The 24,329-nt window shown below is 40.1% G+C and overlaps 1 protein-coding gene across 4 annotated transcripts in view; it reads right to left on the bottom strand.

The window, feature by feature from the left end:
* NCBP1 (nuclear cap binding protein subunit 1) overlaps positions 1-24,048 on the bottom strand; it is a 31,491-nt gene extending 7,443 nt beyond the window's left edge. The window contains exons 1-18 of one of the 4 annotated variants that reach the window (XR_003256547.1): positions 23,874-24,048; positions 23,597-23,682; positions 22,730-22,830; positions 21,042-21,198; positions 19,104-19,211; positions 17,679-17,800; positions 17,210-17,279; positions 15,265-15,480; positions 14,030-14,127; positions 12,683-12,746; positions 9,263-9,373; positions 7,893-7,957; positions 7,108-7,170; positions 5,636-5,710; positions 4,782-4,885; positions 3,830-3,952; positions 2,552-2,654; positions 866-959 (exon numbers count right to left, since the gene is read on the bottom strand). Coding sequence is in view for 3 of the 4 variants with exons in the window: in XM_026085190.1 (XP_025940975.1) it covers positions 866-959; positions 2,552-2,654; positions 3,830-3,952; positions 4,782-4,885; positions 5,636-5,710; positions 7,108-7,170; positions 7,893-7,957; positions 9,263-9,373; positions 12,683-12,746; positions 14,030-14,127; positions 15,265-15,480; positions 17,210-17,279; positions 17,679-17,800; positions 19,104-19,211; positions 21,042-21,198; positions 22,730-22,830; positions 23,597-23,682; positions 23,874-23,907 (1,794 nt within the window). In the remaining variant the exon portion in view is untranslated. Of the gene's footprint in view, positions 1-865; positions 960-2,551; positions 2,655-3,829; positions 3,953-4,781; positions 4,886-5,635; positions 5,711-7,107; positions 7,171-7,892; positions 7,958-9,262; positions 9,374-12,682; positions 12,747-14,029; positions 14,128-15,264; positions 15,481-17,209; positions 17,280-17,678; positions 17,801-19,103; positions 19,212-20,850; positions 20,942-21,041; positions 21,199-22,729; positions 22,831-23,596; positions 23,683-23,873 lie in introns of those variants that run through there. The other 3 variants (XM_026085190.1, XM_026085191.1, XM_026085192.1) reach the window with 3 other exon arrangements.
* Positions 24,049-24,329: the final 281 nt, after the last annotated feature.

Below are 24,329 nucleotides of genomic sequence, written 5' to 3'. Positions count from 1 at the left end.
TGTAGGGAATGGACCCTAGGCCCAGGAGCAGATGCAAGGATTACCCACTGTTCTCAGTGAGATCACATCTGGAAGAGTGGCTAATGCAGCTTTAAGGCATGGTTCACTTTTAAACACAAGAACGTATAACACAAACACACCAGTGAGAGATACCAAAGTAATTAGTGTAAGTAAATTCAAAGCAAGTTTCTTATCCATTTCCATTTATGGAAGGATGACAGCTGAGGGAAGCAACAACCACTGTGAAGAAACTGAACAGCTTAAACAAAGGCATTTTTCATAGGTCTTTCAGGGTATTATTTCCTCTGGCTCAAGAATGAACTTAATCACTGCACTGTCAGACTGATCTGTTCTGAACAGTTACTGACTGCAGGTCTACTCACTCTGCCCACGCAGAACTCCAATCTTTGCAGTTCACTGCATGGCTTTCACTAACAATTGAAAACAAGCCCCTCCCCAGTAACCAAGTTTCCTCTTTCATAAGCATTTAGTTTACTTTTGTCATAGCTACATCTTGGAAGATAAAGGACTGTTCTAGTATTCCAGTTTTGAACAGAAATAGGTTAAGAGAAATTTTTCCTCTTATAAGCCAAACATAGCATGAAGCCGAGTCACAATGACAGCCTTTGCTCTCCTACACTAAACTTTGAAAAAATGGCCTCACTGACGAAGAATCTATTTTATGCCCAGTCTTCATTTTAGGCACTGTTAACAAAGGTAAATACAATCTGAATCCTCCTTCAAATAAGAGCAGAGAACAGAGAACATATTTTTAAAGTATAAAAAGCAAACTGTAGGTTTTTTACTTAGTATGACCTTTTGGGAGTTGAAACCCACAAAGGTATGTGGCATTACAACCTCTTACCTGCGGATGATTTTTCCAAACCTCATATACAACCCTCAGAACATGGAGTTTCCCCTCGTCACTTTCAGCAAGTGTTTTGAAGACTTCATGAAACCTTTTAATAGATTAAGTAGTCAATGGAGGGGTTACGATCAGGTCAAAAAAGCAGCAGACACTAGGCAAATAGTTTAGATTTGGCCAAAAGAAATCTTGGGACTATCTGCAGCAGTTCTTGAACAACTACCCCTGAAGAACATAACTGACCTGAGCTAAAAATGCTACAGGAGACATGACGGCTCCTAAAAGCAACTTAAATCTTAATGGCAAATCTGCTCCCTGAAGTTGATCTACCTTTCCTCATACTTTTAAAAGCAGGAGACACTATCATGCTTGGTGTGCTTATCTATACAACAGCTGGAGCAAAGTTCAGTTTCCTTTGAGCTTTGGACTTTGCTCTTGATAAGGCTTTCTGTAACTTTAGACACTTACCCAATACACCCTCACTGAGGGAAACGCTGCTAGAACCTCTATTTTAGCAGAGTACGTTGACTGCTATTAAGCTTTATGCTTACATTACAATAAGCTGGGTTGTGAACACTTGGGTGGCTCTTTCTGATCTTGTGGCTGCCACTGTTGGTATGCAGCAGTGACAATATCAGCTCTGAGTATTCACAGCACCCTGCCTCTTGTACTTCTAACTGCAGGCTATCTATTGCTTGTTATAAACACTGTCTCTACAAGGCTTCCAGATACAGACAAAAATCAAGGTTTTGTGTTGGCTTTACGTATTTCTCTATCTGCACTTAAAAATAAGTCATTAACATACATGTGACCACCTCCTATATACTAAGACCACTTAAGAGCATCTCCCAGGTACACGGTATTAGAAGTTATTTCATCTCATTTTGCTAACAAAGTAAATTCCTTAAAAGTTAAAGCATGTCTTTAAGGGATACACTCCAAAATATTTTGAAATAGATTTTATTTTGCTTTGGTAGATAAAAAGTTTATAGCAAGCTGCTTTAAAGACTTCATGTCTTTGTTTTTCTTTTTATACTTACTTAATGCTTTTTAAGTCCTATTGGTAGTATGAGATGTTGCAATGGGAGCTTTCCAGCCATTCCAATGTAAGAAGATAACACTTGTTCCTCACAACACTCAGCAAATGAGTAATTTTAAAATGGACTCATGTGCCAAACTGTCCCATTTGTTTGATTTAAAAACTGTCGTTAAGAGGATGTAATACTTGAAAATCTAATCCAGATACCAGTTAATATTTTTCAGTACATGATAGATATTTCTCAAGACTGTGCAGTATCATGTACAAAGAACCATAATGTACTACATTCCTCAGAAAACTTAGACCTATACTTCAGTCAGAACCATGAATATGCACAGATATGGCCAAAACTGATCCGTATGTTCTTATTTGTGAGACTTAAAACATGTAGGACCCTTGCCTGAATGAAGGCAACATGGCTGTGACATATACATTTTTCTGTTAACTCCATTCACTTATGTAGCCTAGCACTTACACTACTCCTTCAGTAAGCAGTGTCGCTAGTTCTCCCAAAACATACCACCATATCGCATTGTGGAACACCTAAAACATTGCTGAAGATTGTGGTTCAGTTCTTTTATCAAGCATTTCACTGTCAGAATTAAACAGTTCCATAAGCCCCCAAATAATGCATATATTGCACTTACTTGGCCAGGGCACTGAAGGAGTGGCTGAAAGACTTCGCAGCTAGATGAAGCAGAGTCTGAACAAAAACTTCTATTTTCAGAGGGTTGAAGGTAAATCCTTCATCTGCAAGTTATTTAAAGTTGAAACAGTAAGTACTTCAAGTAGAGCTTGTAAGCTAAACTTKAAAAGACAACCTACGGTTTTAACTTGTTTCACAAAAGATAAAGTTTCAGCAACCAGATTTTGCAATGCTGAGCAGGGAGTTGGTAAAGATTTTCTAAAAGCTGCAGATCTTGGTACTCCCATTTTGTCATGGGGAAAATATGCAGAAAGAATTCCAGGTCAGTGAAGAAGGCAGCAGAAACAGTCACACTGCAATCATGTAACACTATTGATGGAGAGCAGTAGGGAAGGACAGCCAAGGAAGCTGCAGAGTTACGCATCAAGCTGGAAGCCTGTTAGGCCACGAAGAAAGGAGAGTGAATGAGGCTAGGGGAAGCTGAAGATGATTAGGGTACAGAGCTTGGGCAGAGGCAAATATGGGTACTAGAGGTGACTGGTGCTAAGTTCCCTGGACACTGCTGTAGGCCTGCTGATGATGACAGGCAGGAATGAGAACACTGATTAGTGGGTGATCCTTAAAAGCAATCAGAAAAGATGTTACTAATTCCCCAGGCAAAAACCAGATCATCGTTGCTTTCTGCCTGCATAACAATACTTGCAAATAAAACTGAACTATGCAAGCCGTTTTAAAAGATCACTTCTCAAACTCCTTCCAACCCACTAGAAGACACAGGCTTTAGGAATTAAGCTTTGTCTGGAGCCGCAAAGCTATACAGAACTTGAGTGGAGTCCCACTGAGTTTCTATCTACAGGAGACTAAAGCCAGCATGTTGGCTATCTTATCTGCCATGGGACTGCACTGAGAGGAAGTGAGCTCTGAGGTGAGCTCGAGGACACAAGCACTCAATCTCAGGGGCAAGGCTGACAGCATGAATTGCGCTCTGTTGTTGAAGGCAAGGAGAATGTTAAATCCCTTTGCGCTTCCTCTGTTGATAATTACTACATCTCAAGCATTGTGTTACCTCTACTAAGAAAAATGGGCCTGCCTCTGCACATGACACGTATAAAATAAACCCTGAGAACTGTGTATCATTTCCATTTACTGTTAAACTGAAACTGTTAGAAAGAAAAGCATACAGCAGTTCACTTAACCAGCACACCCACAGCAATAAAGGACAGCTTATCAGATAAAAAAGGAGTAACAGCCTTGCAATGCTTAACAGCTGAACTCTTACCATCATCATCATCTTGGTTTGGATTAGGCACATCTTTTAAAATGCTGAAGATTTCATCATTACTGGCCTTATTTTTAATTGCAATCGTTAAACAGAGGGCTACAGTATATCCAGGAAGAGACCCTAAACAAAAAAAGGACAAAAATGTAGAATGCAAGTGAGAATTTTATATCAGTTTGCTTCTCAGAGAAGCAAGTACACTTCCCAGCTATTCCTCAAACTAGCTGCTCTCAGTATCACGGTCCACACCACTATTCCATAATACTGCTCAACAGGTTTCCTAGTTTTCACATCAAATTCAAAGCCTTTGGTAGAATCTTTAGAGTTGAGGCCAAGAAATCACTTTGTCTAAAGCTCTGCTCCAGTTCATCCAATTTCCTAAAAATACAGTACTTCCTTATTTTTCTCACTGCGTTTTTGACGAAGACACCTTTATGATTAGGACTGTCTTTGTTCTCAATAATAACAAAGTCTTTCTACCTCAACTTTCACATAGTCTGCTGCCTCTGTATGCTTCATTAAACCAAGTTTACTGGTAAAACCATTCCACTGTTTTATGAAGCTCAAAAACAAGTCCACATTATGTTTTGCTATGATGACTTCTGAGCGCGGTATTCTGCCTGAACAAGGAAAATGGATGATATTTCCAATTTTAGACTTTGACAAGCAATGCAATGCTGTAGTGCCAATGCCCAACCACCTCAGCAAAACTGACTTCATATATATGAATTTTCTTTTCATTTTTAAAGTAATCAAGATGATTATAGTAGGAAGATCCAAACTTAAGCTATATTACTTGCTCACATAGAGTGAGACTTGCTTACATCAAAATCAAGCATATTTCATCTGTATTCTTCATGACAACAAATGACATTACACTCAATCTTGAGCGTTCCCTTGCTCTGAAGCACAATTTCCTTCAACTTGACCCCTCAGTAACTTTAGTACTTACTATTGCTTTCATCTCCATATTTGTAAATGCACACTGGATTTGCAGGACTGAGGACAGAAAAGCTTGCAGGAACAATGTCTATTATTCGCTGATGGTAGGAGAGCCTGGAAAAAGCAAGTTTCACAGAAGTAGAATTAAAATGGGAATAATTTCAGGGCTAACTCAAATCATTGCTTTAAATGGTTTTCTTGCATTTAAGTTTCACAGAACAAAAAAACCCAAGATGTTTATTCAGTGCAATGATAGTAAGTTTAGTTTAGTTAGCTCTTACTACCCACAGAAACTAGTAGATACTTTATGTTTGAATTCGTTGATAGTGGTGTTTCATCCTCAATGCAATTAATTCAGCTTGTGAAAAGATTAAGAGGCCAGTTGGCAGTATGCTTCATGCAAAAGACTAAGATGCTATGTAGGCAACTAGTAAAATGTTGTATTAAAAGCAGAAAAAAAGTTTTCATTTCATTTTCCAGCTTATTTCACTCTTACAAATGTTTAATTTCACTACTAGAATTTTCAGTGAAATGAAGGAATGCCACAGGCAAAATGCATTCGTTTTGTAGTAAACGTTTTCATGCTTCCTCTATTGAATTTGCTGAAAAACAGGTGACTTTTCACGCAGGATGCTGAATTATACAGGCTTTTTGAACATTTTGCTTTCTCTCTCCTATACCCCTCCATAACAACAATCCTAAGTTCAGTCCTGACTGTGTGTTCTGGTACTTTTTTCTTTTTTTTTTAAAAAAAGGTCAATGAAAATTAGAGTCACCGAGAAGAATCTGACAGTATCTGGAAGCAATGATCAAAATTTGCTTTGAATGCAAGTAGGAAAGGAAGATATTAGAAGTCTTACTTACCGCATGCATTTTTCTAAAACCTCTCTCACAAATTTGGGTTTCGGCTTTTCAAGGTCCTGAGTAAGACAATCTGACCTATCAAAGGGACAAAATGCAAAACCTTTTAGCAAATGAATATGTTCTAATCTTTTTGGCTTGGACTGGCAGGTACAACATGTTCACTGTCTATGCATAATTAGACTGCTTAAGACTGTTTTACAGTGTAGGCAGTTTTAAGATAATGAGGCAGTTTATCGCTATTTCCTTACTGGCCATTAGCAATCTTGGAATCTCATCTTTGTGTAATATATTTTTTGAGTAGCTACCCTTCCCCTGCCCACCAAAATTAAAAGGACTGTGCTTGTGGTTAGTCTACCTTCCCTTTCTCTAGGGAGAGGAACCTTGTGCGATTCCACTGTCTGTTCCTACCTCACACTAGTTTTTGAACTGGATGATTTCAAATGCATTTCAAATGCATTTCAAATAAAGAAAAGTCTCAAATACAGTTACACTTACAAGCTTTGTGAAAAATGTCAGCTTGGGAGAGAGACCCACCTGAGTGTTCCCACCAAAGGGCATTTAGGCAAAGAAAAAACTGCCAATTGTAGACTGCTGCCTGGTCAGTCAACATGAACGCGTACGAGGATAATGGACAAGCACATAGGTGCACATGGGGACAACACAAGGAGCTTGAGCAAAAGCTGCAGTGATGTATCATAAACAGTGCTGGACTCCTCTTCAGAGGGACAACTGGGCATATTGGCTATGGAAAGCATGTATGGTAGCAGGCTGAAGGAGTTGGGACTACAGGGAGAAATTAATCCCAGGTGACCTTTCTTTCTGTGTGGGAGAGCTACAGGATGGACGTAAACATACAGCACAGTCTTGGAATGCAAAGCTTTGGGGAAGCTGTGGTTAGACACTGAGGGAGTCCAGGGAGCTCCTGTTAAAGGTATGAGTTCAGGATTTGACACAAGAATGGATGGCAGGGGCAGGTCTGCTGCAACTTAGGGCACAAAGATTTTGCAGGGTGGCGGTGAGGAAACAGAAACAGATCATAAGGTCACAAGGACGACTTAAAATGAAAGTTTTGGGGCAGGACAGAGAGCAACATTACACAATGAATACAGGGACCAAAGGGAGGAAGAGTCAAGGCAAGTCATTAAAGGTAAGTTGGGAAGCTGTTCTGGAAACTTAACAACTGACTGAGAAGACAGGACAAGTCAACAAGGAAAACATGTTTCTACTTCTCTTGTTTAGGGAACTCTTGTACTGGTTTGAGATTCATCACAAAGTTACCCAGGGATATTACAGTGACTAAAAAGATTTGAAGACAATCTGCCACAGAATGGGGGTAAACAGGTTGAGAGGGATCTCCACAGAATTAGAGGAAAGCAATTAACAGGTCCACTCTGCTGTGACATTTGCTGGATAAGTTTGTCAGTTTAAAGGTTTTGCAATATCAAGTTTGAATTACAAGGAGAGATACTTACCAGTCTTCCCAGCTCCAACGGAACTGAAAGTTACTCAAGTGGTGAGAAAACCAGTTAATAAACCTTTATCAAAAGAGAAAAGCTCCATTAAATACCAGAAGTGCAGGAAAGCTTTTCACTGAGATTTTCTTATGTTTTCTACTTGTCAAAGATAAGCCTAAATGCTCCACTCTGAAGCCATCAGAGCAATAAACAGCCATCTGTGTTGACAGATACAGAAGACAGAGTGCATAGAGTCAGAAACCAGCCTCTGTAGACAAACAGGCAGTCTCTCCTCTTTTGCTGTATAATACAAATGATGACATAAAACTAACAAAATATAAACCTACTATGAACAGGGAGATTTTCATATCTTTGATTGTACATTGTGTAGGAGAACTAATAATTAACAATTTCACTCAAAATGCAAAAAAATAAAATCACCACCACTTTCCTCCTCTAGGTGGCATGTCTGCCATAAGTCCATTTCCAACCCACTTCTCAGACCAACAGAGAGCAGACAAGAGTAGGAAAAGACAGAAGAGGGTTTGAATGTGGAAAAGCTGTCATAGATCTTAACTGTGCTGTATATATGGCCAGATTTTTAATTCTCAGGGAGTGTTTCTGAGGAGAGGCAAGCATAAGTCCTGTACCTTCTCTTTAGATGGCTTAAGTCCATAGCCCTAAAAACACTTTGTAAAGAACCAAAAAAAGGATTTCAGCTGCTTCCTTTCACAGATGTACCAATATCCAATGCACAGCAAAAATTAAGAACATTTTCCACCGTCTTCAAAACATGTATTTACCTGTCTATACACGTTGTATTCATTGTATCCAAACGCATGTAGAGCATTTCTGTGGCTTGTGCAAGCTGGAAGTTTTTTTATTAAGGTTAACAGAAAGTTATTAGATAAATAYGATGTTAACTCCTTTCAAATTTGAAGAGAACTTCATCACCTTTTCCTGACAGCTCCTTGTGTCCATTCCAAAACCAGGTAAATCACAGCAAGTGCAAAGCAGGGGGAAGGGGAAGAGAGGAAGAAGGGCAGGGCAGCAGAGGCATGTAGACCAATAAATACCATCCATCTCCTAATCCAAACCTTTTTTCTTCCATTCTTACAATGAGAGTGCTTTTGCTGCTTGTATGGGAAGCTGGAAATCCTGTCATGTGCTAATGAAAACTGTACTGATATGAACAAGTTATCAGCCTCATGACAGAGGACACTTCCATAGTCTAACCCTTGTAGCTTCACAAGCTGCAGTTGATGCTTGCAACAAACTCTGACCATCACTCAAGGCTTGAAAAAGTATGTCTACACCAGCCTTACCCAAAGAATCAGCCAACCCCTGGTCCCTTGTCATGGGGACATTAATATCTAACACTTACTGCATAGAGGTCCACACAAATCTAGGATCAGACCAAGCTTTAATCACAGAGATTACGTGATTCACAAACAGTGGGTGATAACATGAGGCAGAACAAAAATTTGGGAATGAAATTAACAGTGGATAGGTATCTGTTTACAATGCTCCATTCTCCGAGTCTATAGTTTGATCTAAAAGGATTATCTAAAATGGCAACAAAGCAGGGACAATGTAATACTCAGAATTAGCTGGGAGTTATTCTTCCTTCTCCAGCATTTAGACACCCTGGCAGAGCTGTCAGATGATTGGCCTTTTGAAGGCTCCTAGTCCACCTGGGTGTGAACTCAGGCAAGTTATTTTAAATCATGTGCTACATTTCATACTGAAAAAGCATAGGAGCATTCACAGGGTCATTACCACAGAAGATCTCTTAACTTGATCACTTCCTTTCCTTCTGAGGTTTTAATGTCTGCAACCATGCCATGCATTGTCCAGATCTAAATGGGGAGCAGGGACAAGCAGGAGAGCTTGTATTTTATCTCTGGGCTAAAAGAGGACTTACTGGGAAGATGAAAGTAAGTATCAGAACTGCTGCCAGGAGGCTGAAGAGTTTGTCCAGCCGACAAGCTAAGGAAGACTGGACTTGTGGTTAGTGGGCTATGCTTCCTTCACATGAGTGTTACAGGTGAAGTTTAATGCAGCTGCTGTAAAATACGTTACTGCCAGTATTTATTGCTATCCCATTTTCTGCAGAACAAAAGAAATAAAGACTCCACTTTTAAAATGCTCTTGAGCAGAACAGAAAGGATACAACTTGCGGTAAAGAGCCAGGCTGAAGTTTGCACAGTTCAATGAGGAGTGTTGTGTACATGACCTCAATATGTGGTGGAGATGGAAGTTGAAACAATTCTGCAAATATTACCTGTAAGAGAGGAAGGCACCAAATCAGACCATAGCCAGACCTGGCCCGCACAACCCTCAGCTTCAGAACAGTGAAATCAATCTTAAGCAACTACATACCAAAAAAGGCTCATTTTATTCTGTCAAATGCGTGTTCTGAGAATAATAGAGAAACTTCCAAAGACAATAATAACACTGCATGATAATACAATCCATCTTAACTGCTCTCATCATTTCATATTAACTCCACACACAGCACCAGCATTACAAATCTATTACATCCAGCAAATACTCAAAAAAAGTAGAAATGTCCATACAGTTATAATATGAGCTAATGCAGTGTTACCACACGATCGGGGCAAAGGAGGAAGCCAAAACCATCTGTTCCTACTAAATAATATAAATATTAAACGTTAAATGAAACATAAGCATTTCATATAAAAGACTATTTACATGAAAATTACATCTGTGTTCAGATTCTTAGGACAAAGCCACAACCTTCAACTGAAAACAGTCAATATATCTTACAGCAAATACATTGCTCTGTAGCCCTTGGCTGAGGATCATTTTAAGAAAAAACAAAAACAATCCTGCAGTCAGCATTTGTGTTTTTATTTTCAAGTTTGCCTATAATGACAGCATGCAAGTCTATGAGGACTACAAAGAAATGATGACTGTACCACATTCATGTTTGAAGTTCTGTTCAGTTTATATGCCATTCTCAATTCGATTTAAATTATATCAAAGGCATTGGGAAACTTTGATTCATTATAATCAGTCATTTTTCTCAGAGGCAACTTTAAACTTCTGAATAAACACAGAAGAGGGACTGAAGTTTAAACAAGTAAACTGTAGATAATAATCCTCTTACCCATGTAAGAAATAAACATCTATTTATAGACTTTATAGACAACACATGAAGAGCTGAGTCTAACATGGACTAGAACTTCTTATTACAAGGATGGACTCAAAAGCATACAGAGAATAGAAGAGGTGGAAAACCTTTCTTTTAAAACAGAATTTGGACATACTGTTGGGACAAATATGGTGTGTGTGTGTGCATGCACGCGCACCCACCTCTTAGGCAGAAAACTGCTCCTACCCTCAGGATAGAAAATTGAAACAATTGGGTGACAAGTCACCATCTGAGACCTTGCTTAAGACCATGTTTCTGAAATTCATTAAGATGCTCATTATCAAATGTTCAGATGAGTGCTTCAAATTGGCATAAAATACTTCATGAAAATAACCAGGCCATGAGAAAGATGGGGCACTGACTACCCAGATGTCCAAACTCTGCAAAGCATGAGTTCTACCAAAAGCAGTCGGAGCACAACAGGCCATGTCACTCCAACAACCCAATGACACTGTCTGGACATTTTCTGTTCAGAAATACCAGTAATATCCACATATATGTCTATGAGAAGCTAATGAAAGAAAGGGGACACATTCTGGAGTACTTTGTGCAGACTTAGGTAGCATGGAGCATTTTGTGCTTGGCCTGACAAACATTGAGATGTAGCCTTGGGGATCTCAAAAGCAGACATGTCTGGGAAGGTATTGAGCACTTTCAAGTTATATTTACTTCTGCCTTACTGTTACATTCCAAACCTTAAATAACACTTTCCTCCACTTATTAGACCAAATTATTTCTATTGTTCAATGCTTTTCTACCAAGCAAGGGAAATTCCACAGATGGAACTCTTAAGTAAACTGTTGTTGACAGCAACATATCACTGACTTGACTGTCAAGCCTTACAAGGGAGCAGAAGTAAGCAGACTGATTAAGTCTGCAAAATCCATACTAAGCCTTAAAACCACTGTAGGTTTATTCAAAATAAAAAGTTGGTGCAAGAAATAAAGTTAATATTCTAAAATAATTCCAAACACTTGTGGAAAAAAGGAAACTACTACAGTTATAGTCAAATAATTTGTACACCAAACATTCCTTCCAGTAATTTCATCTATAGAAACCTTTGTTATTTTCACTTCCTATGAATTTCTGAATAATCAGAGAATTTAAGGCCTAAAAGTAATATATTTAATCAGGAATCACAATATTTGTGGAAGGTAAAGTACAGTGGAGCATAAAGCACCCAGCCATACAATCATTCACAGCATCCGAGGCTTTACAGTCACTGAAGATTCTTTGATGTGAAGACAGAAAAGCATTGTTTATTTTAAGATTTCTCTTTGAATTCAAAGAGTACAAAAAAGAGGACCAAGCTGACCAAAAGTAAGCTTTATGACATTCAGAATATTTGGTGTTTTGGTACAAAGATGAATTTTCAAACCCATCTATCAAGGCAAACTTTCTACATAAGATTGTTGTAGTAAGCTCTGAAACTCCTACTTAGTTTCTTCTTCATAAAACCTTTACATGACAAGCTGCCACTATTATTGAAGTCTCTTAAAATCTTTCACTTTGTGATGGAAATTAATGAAGTTTTACACAGCTCGGCATCTTAAAAACAGGCCCTTGAATAGGGCCAGTAAGAAAAACCTACATTCCTCTTCTGATATATACTATGTTTATTTAAAATCCTCCAATATGGAGGGTGCCAAGGAGGAAACACACCACTATTTTACTGGAAGTGCTTTTCAGTGGCATTGCAACACAATCATTCCAAGTGATTTAAAAGATTCACACACAGAATCACCAGAACAATTGAGGCTGGAAGGAACCTCTGGAAATTGTCTAGTCCAACCTTCTGCTCAAAAAGTAGGGTCAACTAGAACTGGTTGCCCAGGGTCGTATCCAGTCAGGTTTTGACTATCTCCAACAACGGAGACTCTAAATTCTCTAGGTAATCTGTTCCAGTGTTTCATCACCCTCAGAGTAAAAAAGTTTGATGTTTAAATGGAATATTCTGTATTTTAATTTGTGTCTATTTCCTCATGTCCTTTCACTTATTAGTTACCTGCTTATTTTATCCTTTTCTTTTAAAAACTGAAAGCAACTCAAATGTAGCCATCTCTTAGACTGCCTTGTACATTAGAACAAGTAGCATATTTAAAACTTCAAGAAAAGCTTGAGAAATACCACARCCTGTCATAGTAATGCACTAAGGGATCTTGTTTACCTGACCAAGGCTCCCAGGCACCATGTTTTTTTGTTTTTTTTKGGGGGGGGGRGGAGAAGAGGAAAAAGCAAGTGAAAAAAAGCAAGCACTCAACTGTATGGAATTAGTTCATTAATGCCTTTGCCTTAACTCAAAAAGGAAAGGCTCTCAAGTCAAAGCAAATTTAATGACTTTATCACACTGTTAATTGAGATTCATTACCTGGAAAATAAAGGAGTCACAAAAGAGGTTACCTATAAAATGCATACCTCCACTATGTGGTAATTCAAGGGGATCTTGTTATTTCCTGGATAGCTCAATAGTTGTGCAGCACTGCAAAATAACAGATATGTTTGGTTTAGAACATAACACAGCATACATGACAAACATTAAGCAGAGTTACAGGAAATGCTTCACTCCATGCAAGAGTTTACCTTACAAAGCACACACACAAAAAAACAAACAAACAAAAAAACCTGCCCTTCCAAAGACTGCCCATTCATCCACAGAACTCTTATAAAAGAAACAGCAGAAGATCACACCAGTATTGCCTAAAATATGTTCTTACAATCCATGGTTTATCTCTATTCAGTTACACCCCTTGAAAAACATACTGCTAAGTAAAACGCAGTTTTGCATAAACAATCATGGTGATCTGAATGCTGGCAAGTGTCCACTAACACTTAAACTAATCTGATACATGAAGAGGAAAGACTCCAAACAACAAACGTGCTTTCAAGTCATTCTAAACTATTAAACTAATGGGCTACATCAGAAATCCTCAGGCTAAAATTACTTCAACTATTAATCAGCTCATTATCACCTATCACTATTACAAAGTAAACAACTGCTACTTTCCTGATTTTAGTTCTGGCTCTCTGGCACCTCTTAAGCCTTCCTCTAGTCTTATTTTCCTCAGAGAATTAAAAAAAAAAAAGAAAGAAAAGAACCCACACACACATTTCAGTGACTTCCAACAACCCTGAATTTCTAGAATTTCTAGTTTCTGCTGAATCAAAAAGCTGTACCCAAAAACCTGTATCACATACCATCACCAAAAAACACTGCTTCTGCCCATTTTTTGCATAGTATACTGAGTTTGGTAGCTCTTACTTGGAAGCATGATACAGCTTGCAGCTATCTGCAGCAAATCACCTGGGTTACCAATTACCCACATCAGATATTACTCAGCAGAAACAAAGAAATGAAGCTGGACTACTTCCTGGCACTGATGAATTCAAATAAAATTTGCTGGACCTGCAATGACTCCCCAGAGCTAGTCCATTTCTGCAATGCAATCCTGAAGAGAAGAGAATGCAACAATAGGAAGAGCAAAAGCAGGTTTATGAACTCCAGTGTGGGATCAGCTATAGACAGAATCAGTTCAAGGCTGGCTGTGCCTGAACAAATCAGTTGCTTCAAAATTCCAGGAAGCATAACACAAACACACTCTCTGCAGTGGTGCATGTGAATAGTCATATGAGTCTAACAAGTTTTTTTGCCACACATCCTAGATTATCCAGGAATTCCCTTCCCAAGAAACCCCTGTTCCCCTGGATGCTACAGAAGCTGCAATAGTGTAAGTGGTGCTGGCCCCCATAGTGCTGTCTCCCTACCAAGTCTTTCTCTCTTTCCAGTGGGATTTGATGATGCAGTGAAGGTTCTCTTCTATTACAAATCGTTCCACAGAGTGACTGCCAGGCATGACAGGGCCCTGGTAAAAATAAAATAAAAATTTAAGATTCATGGAAGATCACTGCTTATGGYGGTACTATGGTTAACAGCAACCCTGCATGTATTTACAGGTGGAAAAAATTAGTCCAACTTCCACATAAATACACTGATCTCTCAGCTGCCTTGTAGCATTTAGGACTGAGAACCCAGCTGTGACAGAGTTCCATGCAAACCTCAGATAGGTGTTCAAAACCAAAATTAACAAAATAAGAGAACACCATGGTAAGTTCATGGAGCATCCACCTCTTCCATCCTACATGCAGTTTTTGTCCCGTTTTCCACTCTCCTCCTTACCTGTTCCCAAAACAACACAGCCAAACTGGAAAAGTTTTTGAGAAACATGAGAAGAATGACAGAGTACAGAAGAGGGTCTGTGTATGGAGCAATTAGGCAGGCTACTACCATGCAGCCTGAAAAAAGACATGGTTGAGCCAAAATATGAAGAAGACTTACAAAGTCAGGAATGGCCTGGATAGAGCAGAGAAAATGCACCTCATGGCCATCTTCGTTGCAAAAATTAGGGGCCATCAAATTAAGCTACAGTGTAGCAGGCAAAGGGAGGTAGGAAACTGCTTGGGGAAAAAAACCACTCAATATTCTCTTCCTGTTCTTACACACTTCTGTCTGTGCATTTGCTGTGCAAGTGCTACACATTCGATCAATGCTGGAGACAGAATATTGGGCTAGATGGACCTTTGATCTAACCCAATCAATCACTCCCTTCTTGCATATTCTTCTGTTGAAATTTGTTGATGCATATCATGGAACAGTCTTGATACATTCCTATAGGTAGCTAGGCTGAGAAAAGACCAAAGTCATCAGTATAACGGAAGAAAAGGCTGCTATTTGAATGCAGTTATACAAGTACAGTATAGAGAATCCATTAGAGAACCCATTCAACACAGTCATTTTGAGTGAAAGCATGCAAAAACTTCATTTAAGTTCTCYTCACAGATCTGCTTTGTTTGGTAACTTAGTTACCTAGATCACCTAGTGATGTAAGACTGCTGGGTCTTCAAACCGCTAGCCATTCTGGGAGAGGGGACATCATATTTTGGCCAATATTGCCTTGGTGCCCTGGCTGTAAAACCAGCTCTCTCCCACAGCAACTGCATACCTCAGGATCATCCGTGTAGTCAAACATCCTAAAAATAACCCTTGGCATTGGATACACTGAATCCTCAGTGTGAGGTGGAGGAGTGAATGGAGGCAGATTGTGTTGCAATGCTTCACAAAGAATGCTGTCAAAAGCCAAGTAGGGCCTCAGGATGTGTCGTTCTTGCCAACGGTCTTTTTTCAACTTCTGAATCTGAGACCAAAGGCAGTCTAAATACTGAAGGAAAAAGACAAGAAACATCAGATACACTGATCTTCATAACAAATCTTGCAGCTCCTTGGACTATCAAAAACTTGTTTCTTAAATTCCATATTATGTTCAGGAAAAAAAACACCAAACAGTTGCTTAAACTGCTTATTACAGATCATTTACTGATTCAGTAAACCAAGAAATAATTTAAGAACTCTAAGCATCAGAGTTGCTCCTAAACCCACATATCATTGTGTTAGTAAAGTTTAACTGCAGTCAAGGTTTTAAACACCAAAATGCAGCCCAGGAATCCAAGCAGACTGTCATCCTTTGAATCAGTCAGCAAGACCACAGAGTGACTGCAGCCATGAACATTACCTCAGTCAATGCTTACTGGTGGTATTAAAAGATACATAATATCAATATTATAGCCAAAGAGACATTCCATAGGCTTGACATGCTATTCCCAAAGCAGTCAAAACTATCAACTACTGCATGTTTGAGACAAATACAGTAATACTGAATATTAAATACCTTTGCCATGGTTTTCAACACAATTGTTAGTTCCAGCATTCTCCCAGAGATGGCATAGACACCTGTATAACTGGCAACAGGCTTGCTTTGTTTAGTTGCTTTCTATGCTCTTGCTAAAAGTAGTCCGAGAACTCTGGGGGGTGGGGAGGGGCCCCACAGACCCCCTCCCACCCCCACAGACCCCCAGAGTCTGTGGCCTTACTGAATGCAAGTTTAAAGTTATAATTGGTACAAGAAATGTCTTCACATGCAAGTGGTTTGCATTTACTGAAGTTATTAGACATTGCAGGATGTGGACAAAACTAATTAACAAGTTCACCTGAAGAGAGCAGTCATGCTCATGTGGTACTCTGGGCACCACGTTATCTCAAATGCACTCTGCTAACCTCTCCTTTAGTGAGCTAAACAAGGAAATTTAGATATTGGGCAGGCAAAACACTCATGCTGATAAATCAACCATAACTGGACAGCCTATTTCTCCAAATTATGATAAACAGGACTCTTGCTAAGACTAGGAATGCACAGACAGGTATCTGATTTAATCAGAACTGCAAACTAAAAGGATCATGTTCCAAAGCTTCCCAGATCAATTTAAATCTCATCATATTTTCCAACTAAATTTGCCTTCAGAATAAGTTGAGGAAGGAGATGGAAAAAATATCAGATATGGCTGTTTTGGGGTAGAATTTGCCTTTTGTATCACCTCTCCCCTCCAATATTTTTGGTTTAGTCATGAAATGCCATTGCATGGTAACTGCTCCATAATTTTGTTTGTATTTGTTTTAGCATTTTCTAGAGCCAAGAAAGCCAAGCCACTACAAAAAAATGCTCATGGTTTCTTTCTTGCAGAGGGAAAACATTAAGGGATAAGGAATTACATCCTGCTTCTCAAAGGCCCTTTTAGCATGAAGCCCTACTGCTGCACTTCCCAAAAGAATACTCCATTTTGCAACCATTCCTCATTTAGTAACATTGCCTCAGGGGGAGCTGTCAGCAAAAAACAAAACACTCTCCTACTCACCCAATACAACCTCTAATTTAGGCCCAAGACTTAGAAGAGAACTCCTTACCTAGAATCCATCGGGAATAATGACAAACAGGAGACAATGCAAGAGTATTAACATTTTTTTAGAGGCACCTTTTAATTTTACAGTTCTGAAAAAGACCGCTTTAGCCAAAAAATGTTTTTCAAACTTTTTGAAAGAGTGCAAAGTCCACTCACTTCTTCTTGTGGATGAGGTTTATCAGCAGTCCAAACTTGTAACATTGGTACATGAATCTTCTGGCGGCGTCTGTTTACASAGGAAAGAAAACCCAACATTCAAAAGACCGACCTTGGACATGCAATTACCATATCCTGACAGCAGTGTTAATTTGAATTACCTAGACAGAAAGCAGACACACTGCAGAATACTTCGACAACCAATCAATCACTATTCACAGCATGGCTATAGTTGCAGGTCCTCCAGCAGGACTAAAATAAGACTTTCAACCTACACTAACACTAAAGAGATAATTAAACTTTTTGAAATTTCAAACACCTCTCCATGTGTTCTATATTCCAGGATCCCCCCTGCCCCCAAACTCCTCATATTTAAGAATTTATAGTATTTGTAAACGAACAGTAATCAAAGCAATTAATCCATGCTTGTTTAGATACCAGTAAGTTTTTTTTATGGGTTACAACTTACTTCAGATAGCTTTCTGTCTGAGACAAGAGGCGATCCATTTCAGCATCCTTTTTCTCATATAATTCTTTTCCAACCCAAGGCAAAGATGACAGAAATGCAAACATATACCAGTCACATCGTACCTATAGGAAAGAAATAATGAAATCTAAGTATACAAGTAAGCTCCAAAATATTTCGAACAAGCATCTCACTTTAATTTGTTTGAACTAAACATTAGCAAAACCAGTATTTTTGGGGAATCTAAAAAACAGCTCCAGTTAAAGGAGCAATTAATACTTGCAATTAAGGCCACCTGTCAGGGAAAGTTCCTAAAGGCACATATCAGACTGTTTTCAAAACATGAAAGTACATTTCTAAAGACATATTTAGAGCACAGTATATTTGGAGATGCATTCACAAGCCATTGAATAAAACACTGTATGGGTGAAACTAGTTAAGGGTCTGTTACAGCTCTTGGCTTGATTGATTTGTTTCACTCCTTGTTAATAATGGAGATCAGGAAAAAAGTTAAGCATTGGCCATTTCAATCTGCCTTTTGCTATACAGCCAGTAAAGTCTAGTGCTATCAGACTATTCCTCACAACAGGAAAGACATTCATGATAAGAATAAGGAATTTTACTTATGTTCACACTTSTATTTGACATTTACACAGCATAGTTTTACGTAAAAGTTTTGAGTCACACTGAATTTGACATTCTCCTGAGAAACTGCAGTTTAAAGGGAGACTATTTCAAGTCTCTTACTCAAATGTTCAAGTCATTCAAAGCTACTGCTGCCAAGCTGCAGGAAGAATTCTTTGTAAACAGTTTTGCAGTTGAAATCACATTTTCTTCTGATCTTATCTATCAGCAGAATGATCTACTGGTTGACTCTTCCTAGATAGGCCTATGACAGGCAGTGAAAGTTCACACACATTACAATGGCCTTAACATGACTTCAATCATTCTAAAGAACCTTAAACACAGAGCTAAACTCAATTCTCATAGCCTACGGTACGCTAGCTGGATTGACAAACCATGAAAAATAGTCCTGCTTAAAACATACTATATTTAATTTGAAATATGGTAAGCAGACATAAAAGATTATAACTTCTGGAGTCCTTCTGCAGGTTAACTATGTATCAAAACAGTACAACAAAGTTAGCATAAAAAAAACCACAAAAAACAGGCATTACACACTTCCAAAAATAAGTAGAATTAATTCACTTCATCCACCCCACTATAGAAGACCATACCTTCTTACTGTGTGCATGTATTTTCTAACTGCCACAGGTTCCTCCTACTCATTCTAAGGAACTTGCACATGACAGTTCCTTTTGATTATTACCTCTAAATCTTCCCTATTCTAAGCATAAATAAAGAAGCAACGATACAATATAAATGACTGAAAACAGCAATAGATGAGGTTACAGATCTTTTGCTTACTTGGGGTACGTCTTCCTCCTGTGTCACACTCACAAAGTTCTCAAACATAGCTACCATTGAAGGTGCAGCTATTACATGACAATTCACAAGATCAGATAGAAAACGAACCTAACAAAGAAAAAAAAAACTTGTTTTATTGTTTTAAATATCTTTGTAACTGACTGCACAAGAACAAATAAGCATTACTCCAACTACTAAAACAAACTATCAGTAAAAATATAGTACCCAGTAATGTGAAGGCAGAAATACTGTATACTGTACATACCCATCTGTCAACCCTGAAAAACAAGTACCATAAGCACTATCGAAGACATTGTTCTTTATATCTCTAGTCTGTTTCACTCCAGTAACATTGAAAGGAGAAGATTTCTAATTAAAAAAAAGTGTGGGAAACACCAGTATGCATTTAAAGACATGCAGACTGGCTCCTACTACAGAAGAAAAGATCTAGGCATCTCTCTACTCTGGATGGTACCAGATCACTAAAATTACAAAAGCAGGAAGAAAAATATATATATCAGAAGACTGAAGATGGGTTAATCCATTGCTTCATGAGTCCAGAAGTGCATCAGGACACAGTGGGGCTGAATCAGCATGCCATTTATACAGGCCTTTCGTACACAATGAATTTCTACAGTTATTTACTCCTAACTACAAATAGTTTCACAAAGACAGCCTGTGGAAAAAAAAAATGCTGGGATTTTTAGCTTCTAGAAAGATGACAAACATGCTGGGAATCAAATGGCCTTAACTGCCTGAGGAGAAAACTCTCCATGGCAGAACACATTCTTGATCCGACAACACTAGTAAAACAGAAATGGCAATTTAAGTAGAAAACCTTTAGGGCAAAGCAGTGCTACCAGATATGGTGGTGTCTGGGAAGGCCTTGCTCCCCTCACCCCCACCCCTTTTCCCCCCTGCTTTTGACTGCTTGCTATCCTGCTCTCAGACCTAAACAACGTAAAAAGCCAACACAGGTATTTCTTTGTGAAGACAAATCTTTGGGATGGCGTCTGAGGGAAAGCAATTTGGACTAAGCAGATGTTCACCACTCGAATAGCGACTGTGATGAAGAAAAGTCCAGCACTCTTACTTTCCCAATATCCACTGCACTGAAGAGTCTTTGAAGAGTCCTTGCCAAAGCTTAGGAAAGCTTTTCACTGCTACTCTTAGTCATCTGTAAACGAGCATGACCAGGGAAACTGAAGCCAAGGGACAGTACATTCAGAGTTCTAATGAGGATTTATTAGCAGGAAAATTCCATGGTGGAACAGCAGTCTCTTGGCAAAATATGCTAAAATACTGGAACCTTAATTTTCAGGCTTCACAAGAAGGAGGGATGTTGGCAGTGAACTTCTAAACCAGACAGGCTGGAAGTTCTAATAACTCTAAAGCAAGAAGAGATAAACAAATGCTTTCAAAAGGAGACTGCACTGAAAGCTACCTGCTTGATCTTCATCCCCCATTAGCAGCATGAAAACACAGGCCTGATAACAGCCAAATACAGCTCTTAAGAGCCAGACCATTCATTTTCTATTCCACTCCCCCATGGAAACCACAACATACACCTCTGAACACAATTAAAAATGAATGCCTTTCACCTGTCCTTCATACCTGACTGTAGAACAAATGGGGGCAGGGAAGCATCTCTTATTTACTGTGAGTTAATTTGTCACTCAGAAAATATGCAGTTGGAAGTCACTTTTGCAACTGTAATGTGATTTTTCTCCCCTTAGGGAGGAAATACCTCTTGCATAACACAAATTCTCCTGGCACATCTGTGGAGCACTGCATGTTGATGCCAGAAAAGACTATAGGACAGAAAGGTTCCAGCTCTTCTAGGTGTTAAAAGGAAGAGTAAATCAGGTTAAAGGGTGGGGTGAGGGGTAATGACAAGGAGGAAGGGGAGGAAAAAAAAATGTAACAAGTACCACTTACTAAATACACAGCTTCATTATACATATTAACTTTCAGACATTCTTTAAGCTGACGAATCATGGCTTCTACAAATTCTCCACCGAAGTTGTAGTTCCTAGCATTCAGCAACCCAACTAGTGTTGTGTAAACAGTAAGCTTTTCTGGTAACAGACGTGCACTGACATAGAAAARAAAGAAACATTGCATTAGATGTTTATTCATCATGTGACAATTCACAATTACATAGTACCTTAGAATTTGCTTAGTTGAAGTTAAACTCACAACATGTTGAAATAAAAACTGCTAGCCTGATCTTTGATTTCTATCCAGTTGACAATATTTCAAAGACAATCATCTTTAGAACTACAATCGTCTAAAAAGGCAGGTGATACTTGCAACTACATTTAAGGTATTTGCTTTTTAGTTATTTCTAGTTGGTGGGTATTCAGGTATAAACTGTGGTCTAAACAGTGTGGCAGACATGCTTTAAGACCCTTGCAGATTTAGTCACTGAATCAACAAAACTTTTGCAACTTGGACAACAGCTATTATTGAAAACAAAAGCTAGAATAAAACCTCAGTCTAGAATGACAGATAGCAGTGATTTCTAATTACAACATTTTAAGTACTGCCAAAGGACTGCCAAAGTGTATAATTTAATAGAAACCTTTGAAAATACCAGATTCATATTTTAAAATTTGTTATTTTATATATGTGTGTATGTGTATACATAAAAATGTTAGAATTTATGCTACATTTAGCAAGCTGTCTTGTCATTTTAGAAGTCACTTTGTTATATAGCAACAGCAAGATTACATGACAGTAGTAAAAATTTTACAGTGTTAAATTTGATTCCAAGTTTCTCAAGTCTAAGTAACTGATTTTATAGACAGTGTAGCAAAGGAATAGAAAGGCTGGGAACTACTGTAAACAATTCATTTTCCTCAACTATTTTTCGTATGCATGTAAATTAACCCTATACTTTCAGAAGCATCTTACTACTGCAGGAAATGAATTTACCATTTGTCCTACATTAACAAACTGCTAAAAGAGGGATGCAAAGTTTCTGTAAAGCTGTAGCAAGAGCTAGTGCTGGAACAGCTAGTGCTGGAACATTCTCCTTCTCCACCACCCCCTTCCTCCATGTACTACTGTAGACATGGCACAACCCCTTCCTTGGGCACAGCACTAGAGAGCCTGACACAGGCACCTCTGCTTCCGCACCTCCTTAGGGAGAGGAAGAAGTGCAGTTAACCATGGGAGAGCCTACATCCAGCCTTTCCATCTTCCTCCTGCTAGAGGAGGGGCTTACGAAGACAGGAGCACCTCAGTGCCAGAGAAGAGGAATGAACAATATGAAAACAGCACAGACAAAACTGAATTAGTATTAGCAGCTAGTAGTTCTGAATCTGATCATCACTGTATTCCTCATTGCAATCGAAGAGCAACTCTAAGGTTGCTTCTGTCTGCTTCATGCCTTGCGCACATTTTAAGTGAGAGTACTAAGGAGGAGGAATTTCCTTGAATTATACCTACTACTTAATAAATTTGTTTCCTTATTTCTTTTGTTTGGAGCAAGATAAACCCTAAGCTGTAGCAGCATTTGAGAACTAAAAGCTGTTCTTAGAACTTAAGCCACCTTAAAAACTTCAACTTTTCCACTGAGCAGAGATAACACCTCCCACATTCCCAGACCTTCTGATACATACACAGTACATAGAATTCTTAGTATCTTGCTTTTGTAGTTTGGTAGATCAGCTTCCAAAACACCAGCTAGGCCCTCCAAGTTGCTCTCCAAGGATGAGGTACTCTAAGAAAAAAATAGAAAGTTTCCTGATCAGTCAGGCAATATCAACCCATCCCTAACTTAAAGGTAGAAGACAGAAATCGGGTAAAAGCATTATTTCACATTATCTTCTTGCCGAGAGAAGTGATTTTGACTCCATTAGCACTACAGAATTGCTCCCATGCACTAGAAAGAAGGAGCAAAGATCACTAAGAATGGCTTTTCCTCCCCAGAAAAGAATTGTAATGCCTCCTGTGAAGCAAGAGTTAACATTGCCTCAGAGACCTCTTAGTAACAAAATTAAGCAATATGTTAATGATATGAAGTATAACACCTTCACAGTTCGGTTTTGTCGTAGATAATGTATGTGCATGGCGCACATTTGCATCCTTAGCCTTTTCCACACTTTTTTATTAGCCTCAACCAAGTCAGGACTTGAGACCTGGGCAACAGCCAGATCTCTTTAATTCCTCCCATACCTTGGAAAACTGGAAGCAGCAACAACATTCACAAATATAAAGCAATAAGTCTTCATTACTGATACTTTATCACTGCTTGAGAGAACATGCGCATTTAAGAACCTTCCCTTTTCGGCACCCGATTTTGTGGGATCTGACAACCTTCCAGCTGATCTTAAAAAAAAAGGGGGGGGGGTTGTTTTGACTGCTGCTGGACCACTGATGTACAACAGCACGCAGGTGGGGGAAGAGGGGAAGGGAGACATTTTATCCTCCACGCGCTCCCCGCAGGGACCCAGCGCCCCAGAGCCGCACGGGAGCGCCCCACATACCTTCTCTCCCACCCGGCATATCAGCGACTCGAGCCTCTCCTCGATCTCCGACGGCTCGGACGTCCTCCGCCTCTTGTGGGGCTGCCCTGCTCCGACACACCGAGCGCTCCGTTAGCCGCCGCCGGCGGGGAGCCCCCCCACCTCCGCGCCGCTTGCCCTCCCCACGCACCCCCCCACCCCCATCCCGGCCCGCGGCGGGTGGGCAGCCGCCCCCGGGTTCCGCCGCCTCGGCGGAGCGAAGAGGCCGCGCGGAGGCGGCACCCCGCCGCGCGCTCACCGTCGCTCTCGTCGCTGTGCCGCCGCCGCGACATGGCGGCGCCGGCGGTTGGCGGCGGTTGGAAGGAGCGCGCGCCGCTGCGGCGCGGTGGGGGGGAAAGGGAGGGTAGAGCCGCGCCGCGCCGACGAGGAGCGCGGCCCTTCTACCGCCCGCTTCCGGCCCGCCTCGCCTCTCCTTCCGGAGCAGGAGGCGCCGCGGCGCCTCTAAAAGCCAGAGCGGGCGGGGGAGCTGGGCGCCGCTCTGCGCCGCGCTCTATGGCACGAGGGCGGCCCTGGAGGACTTCCGGGGCGGGAAGGCAGGCAAGGGACCGGCGCGAGGCACTGTGCAGCACAGCGCGGCGCAGAGGCCCCGCCCCGCTGAGGCCCCGCCCCGCCCCGCGCCGGGAGCTGCTGCCGGTCGCTGGCGCGCGGCGTCTCCCGGGCGACGGCGCTCCCCTCCCCCTCTCCCACCCCCCCC

This window comes from Apteryx rowi, unplaced genomic scaffold (assembly GCF_003343035.1).
Source record: "Apteryx rowi isolate R43461 unplaced genomic scaffold, aptRow1 scaffold_661, whole genome shotgun sequence".
Taxonomy (NCBI): Eukaryota; Metazoa; Chordata; class Aves; order Apterygiformes; family Apterygidae; genus Apteryx; species Apteryx rowi.
Note: the sequence above shows the minus strand (reverse complement) of the source record. Positions and strands in the feature narration are given on the sequence as shown.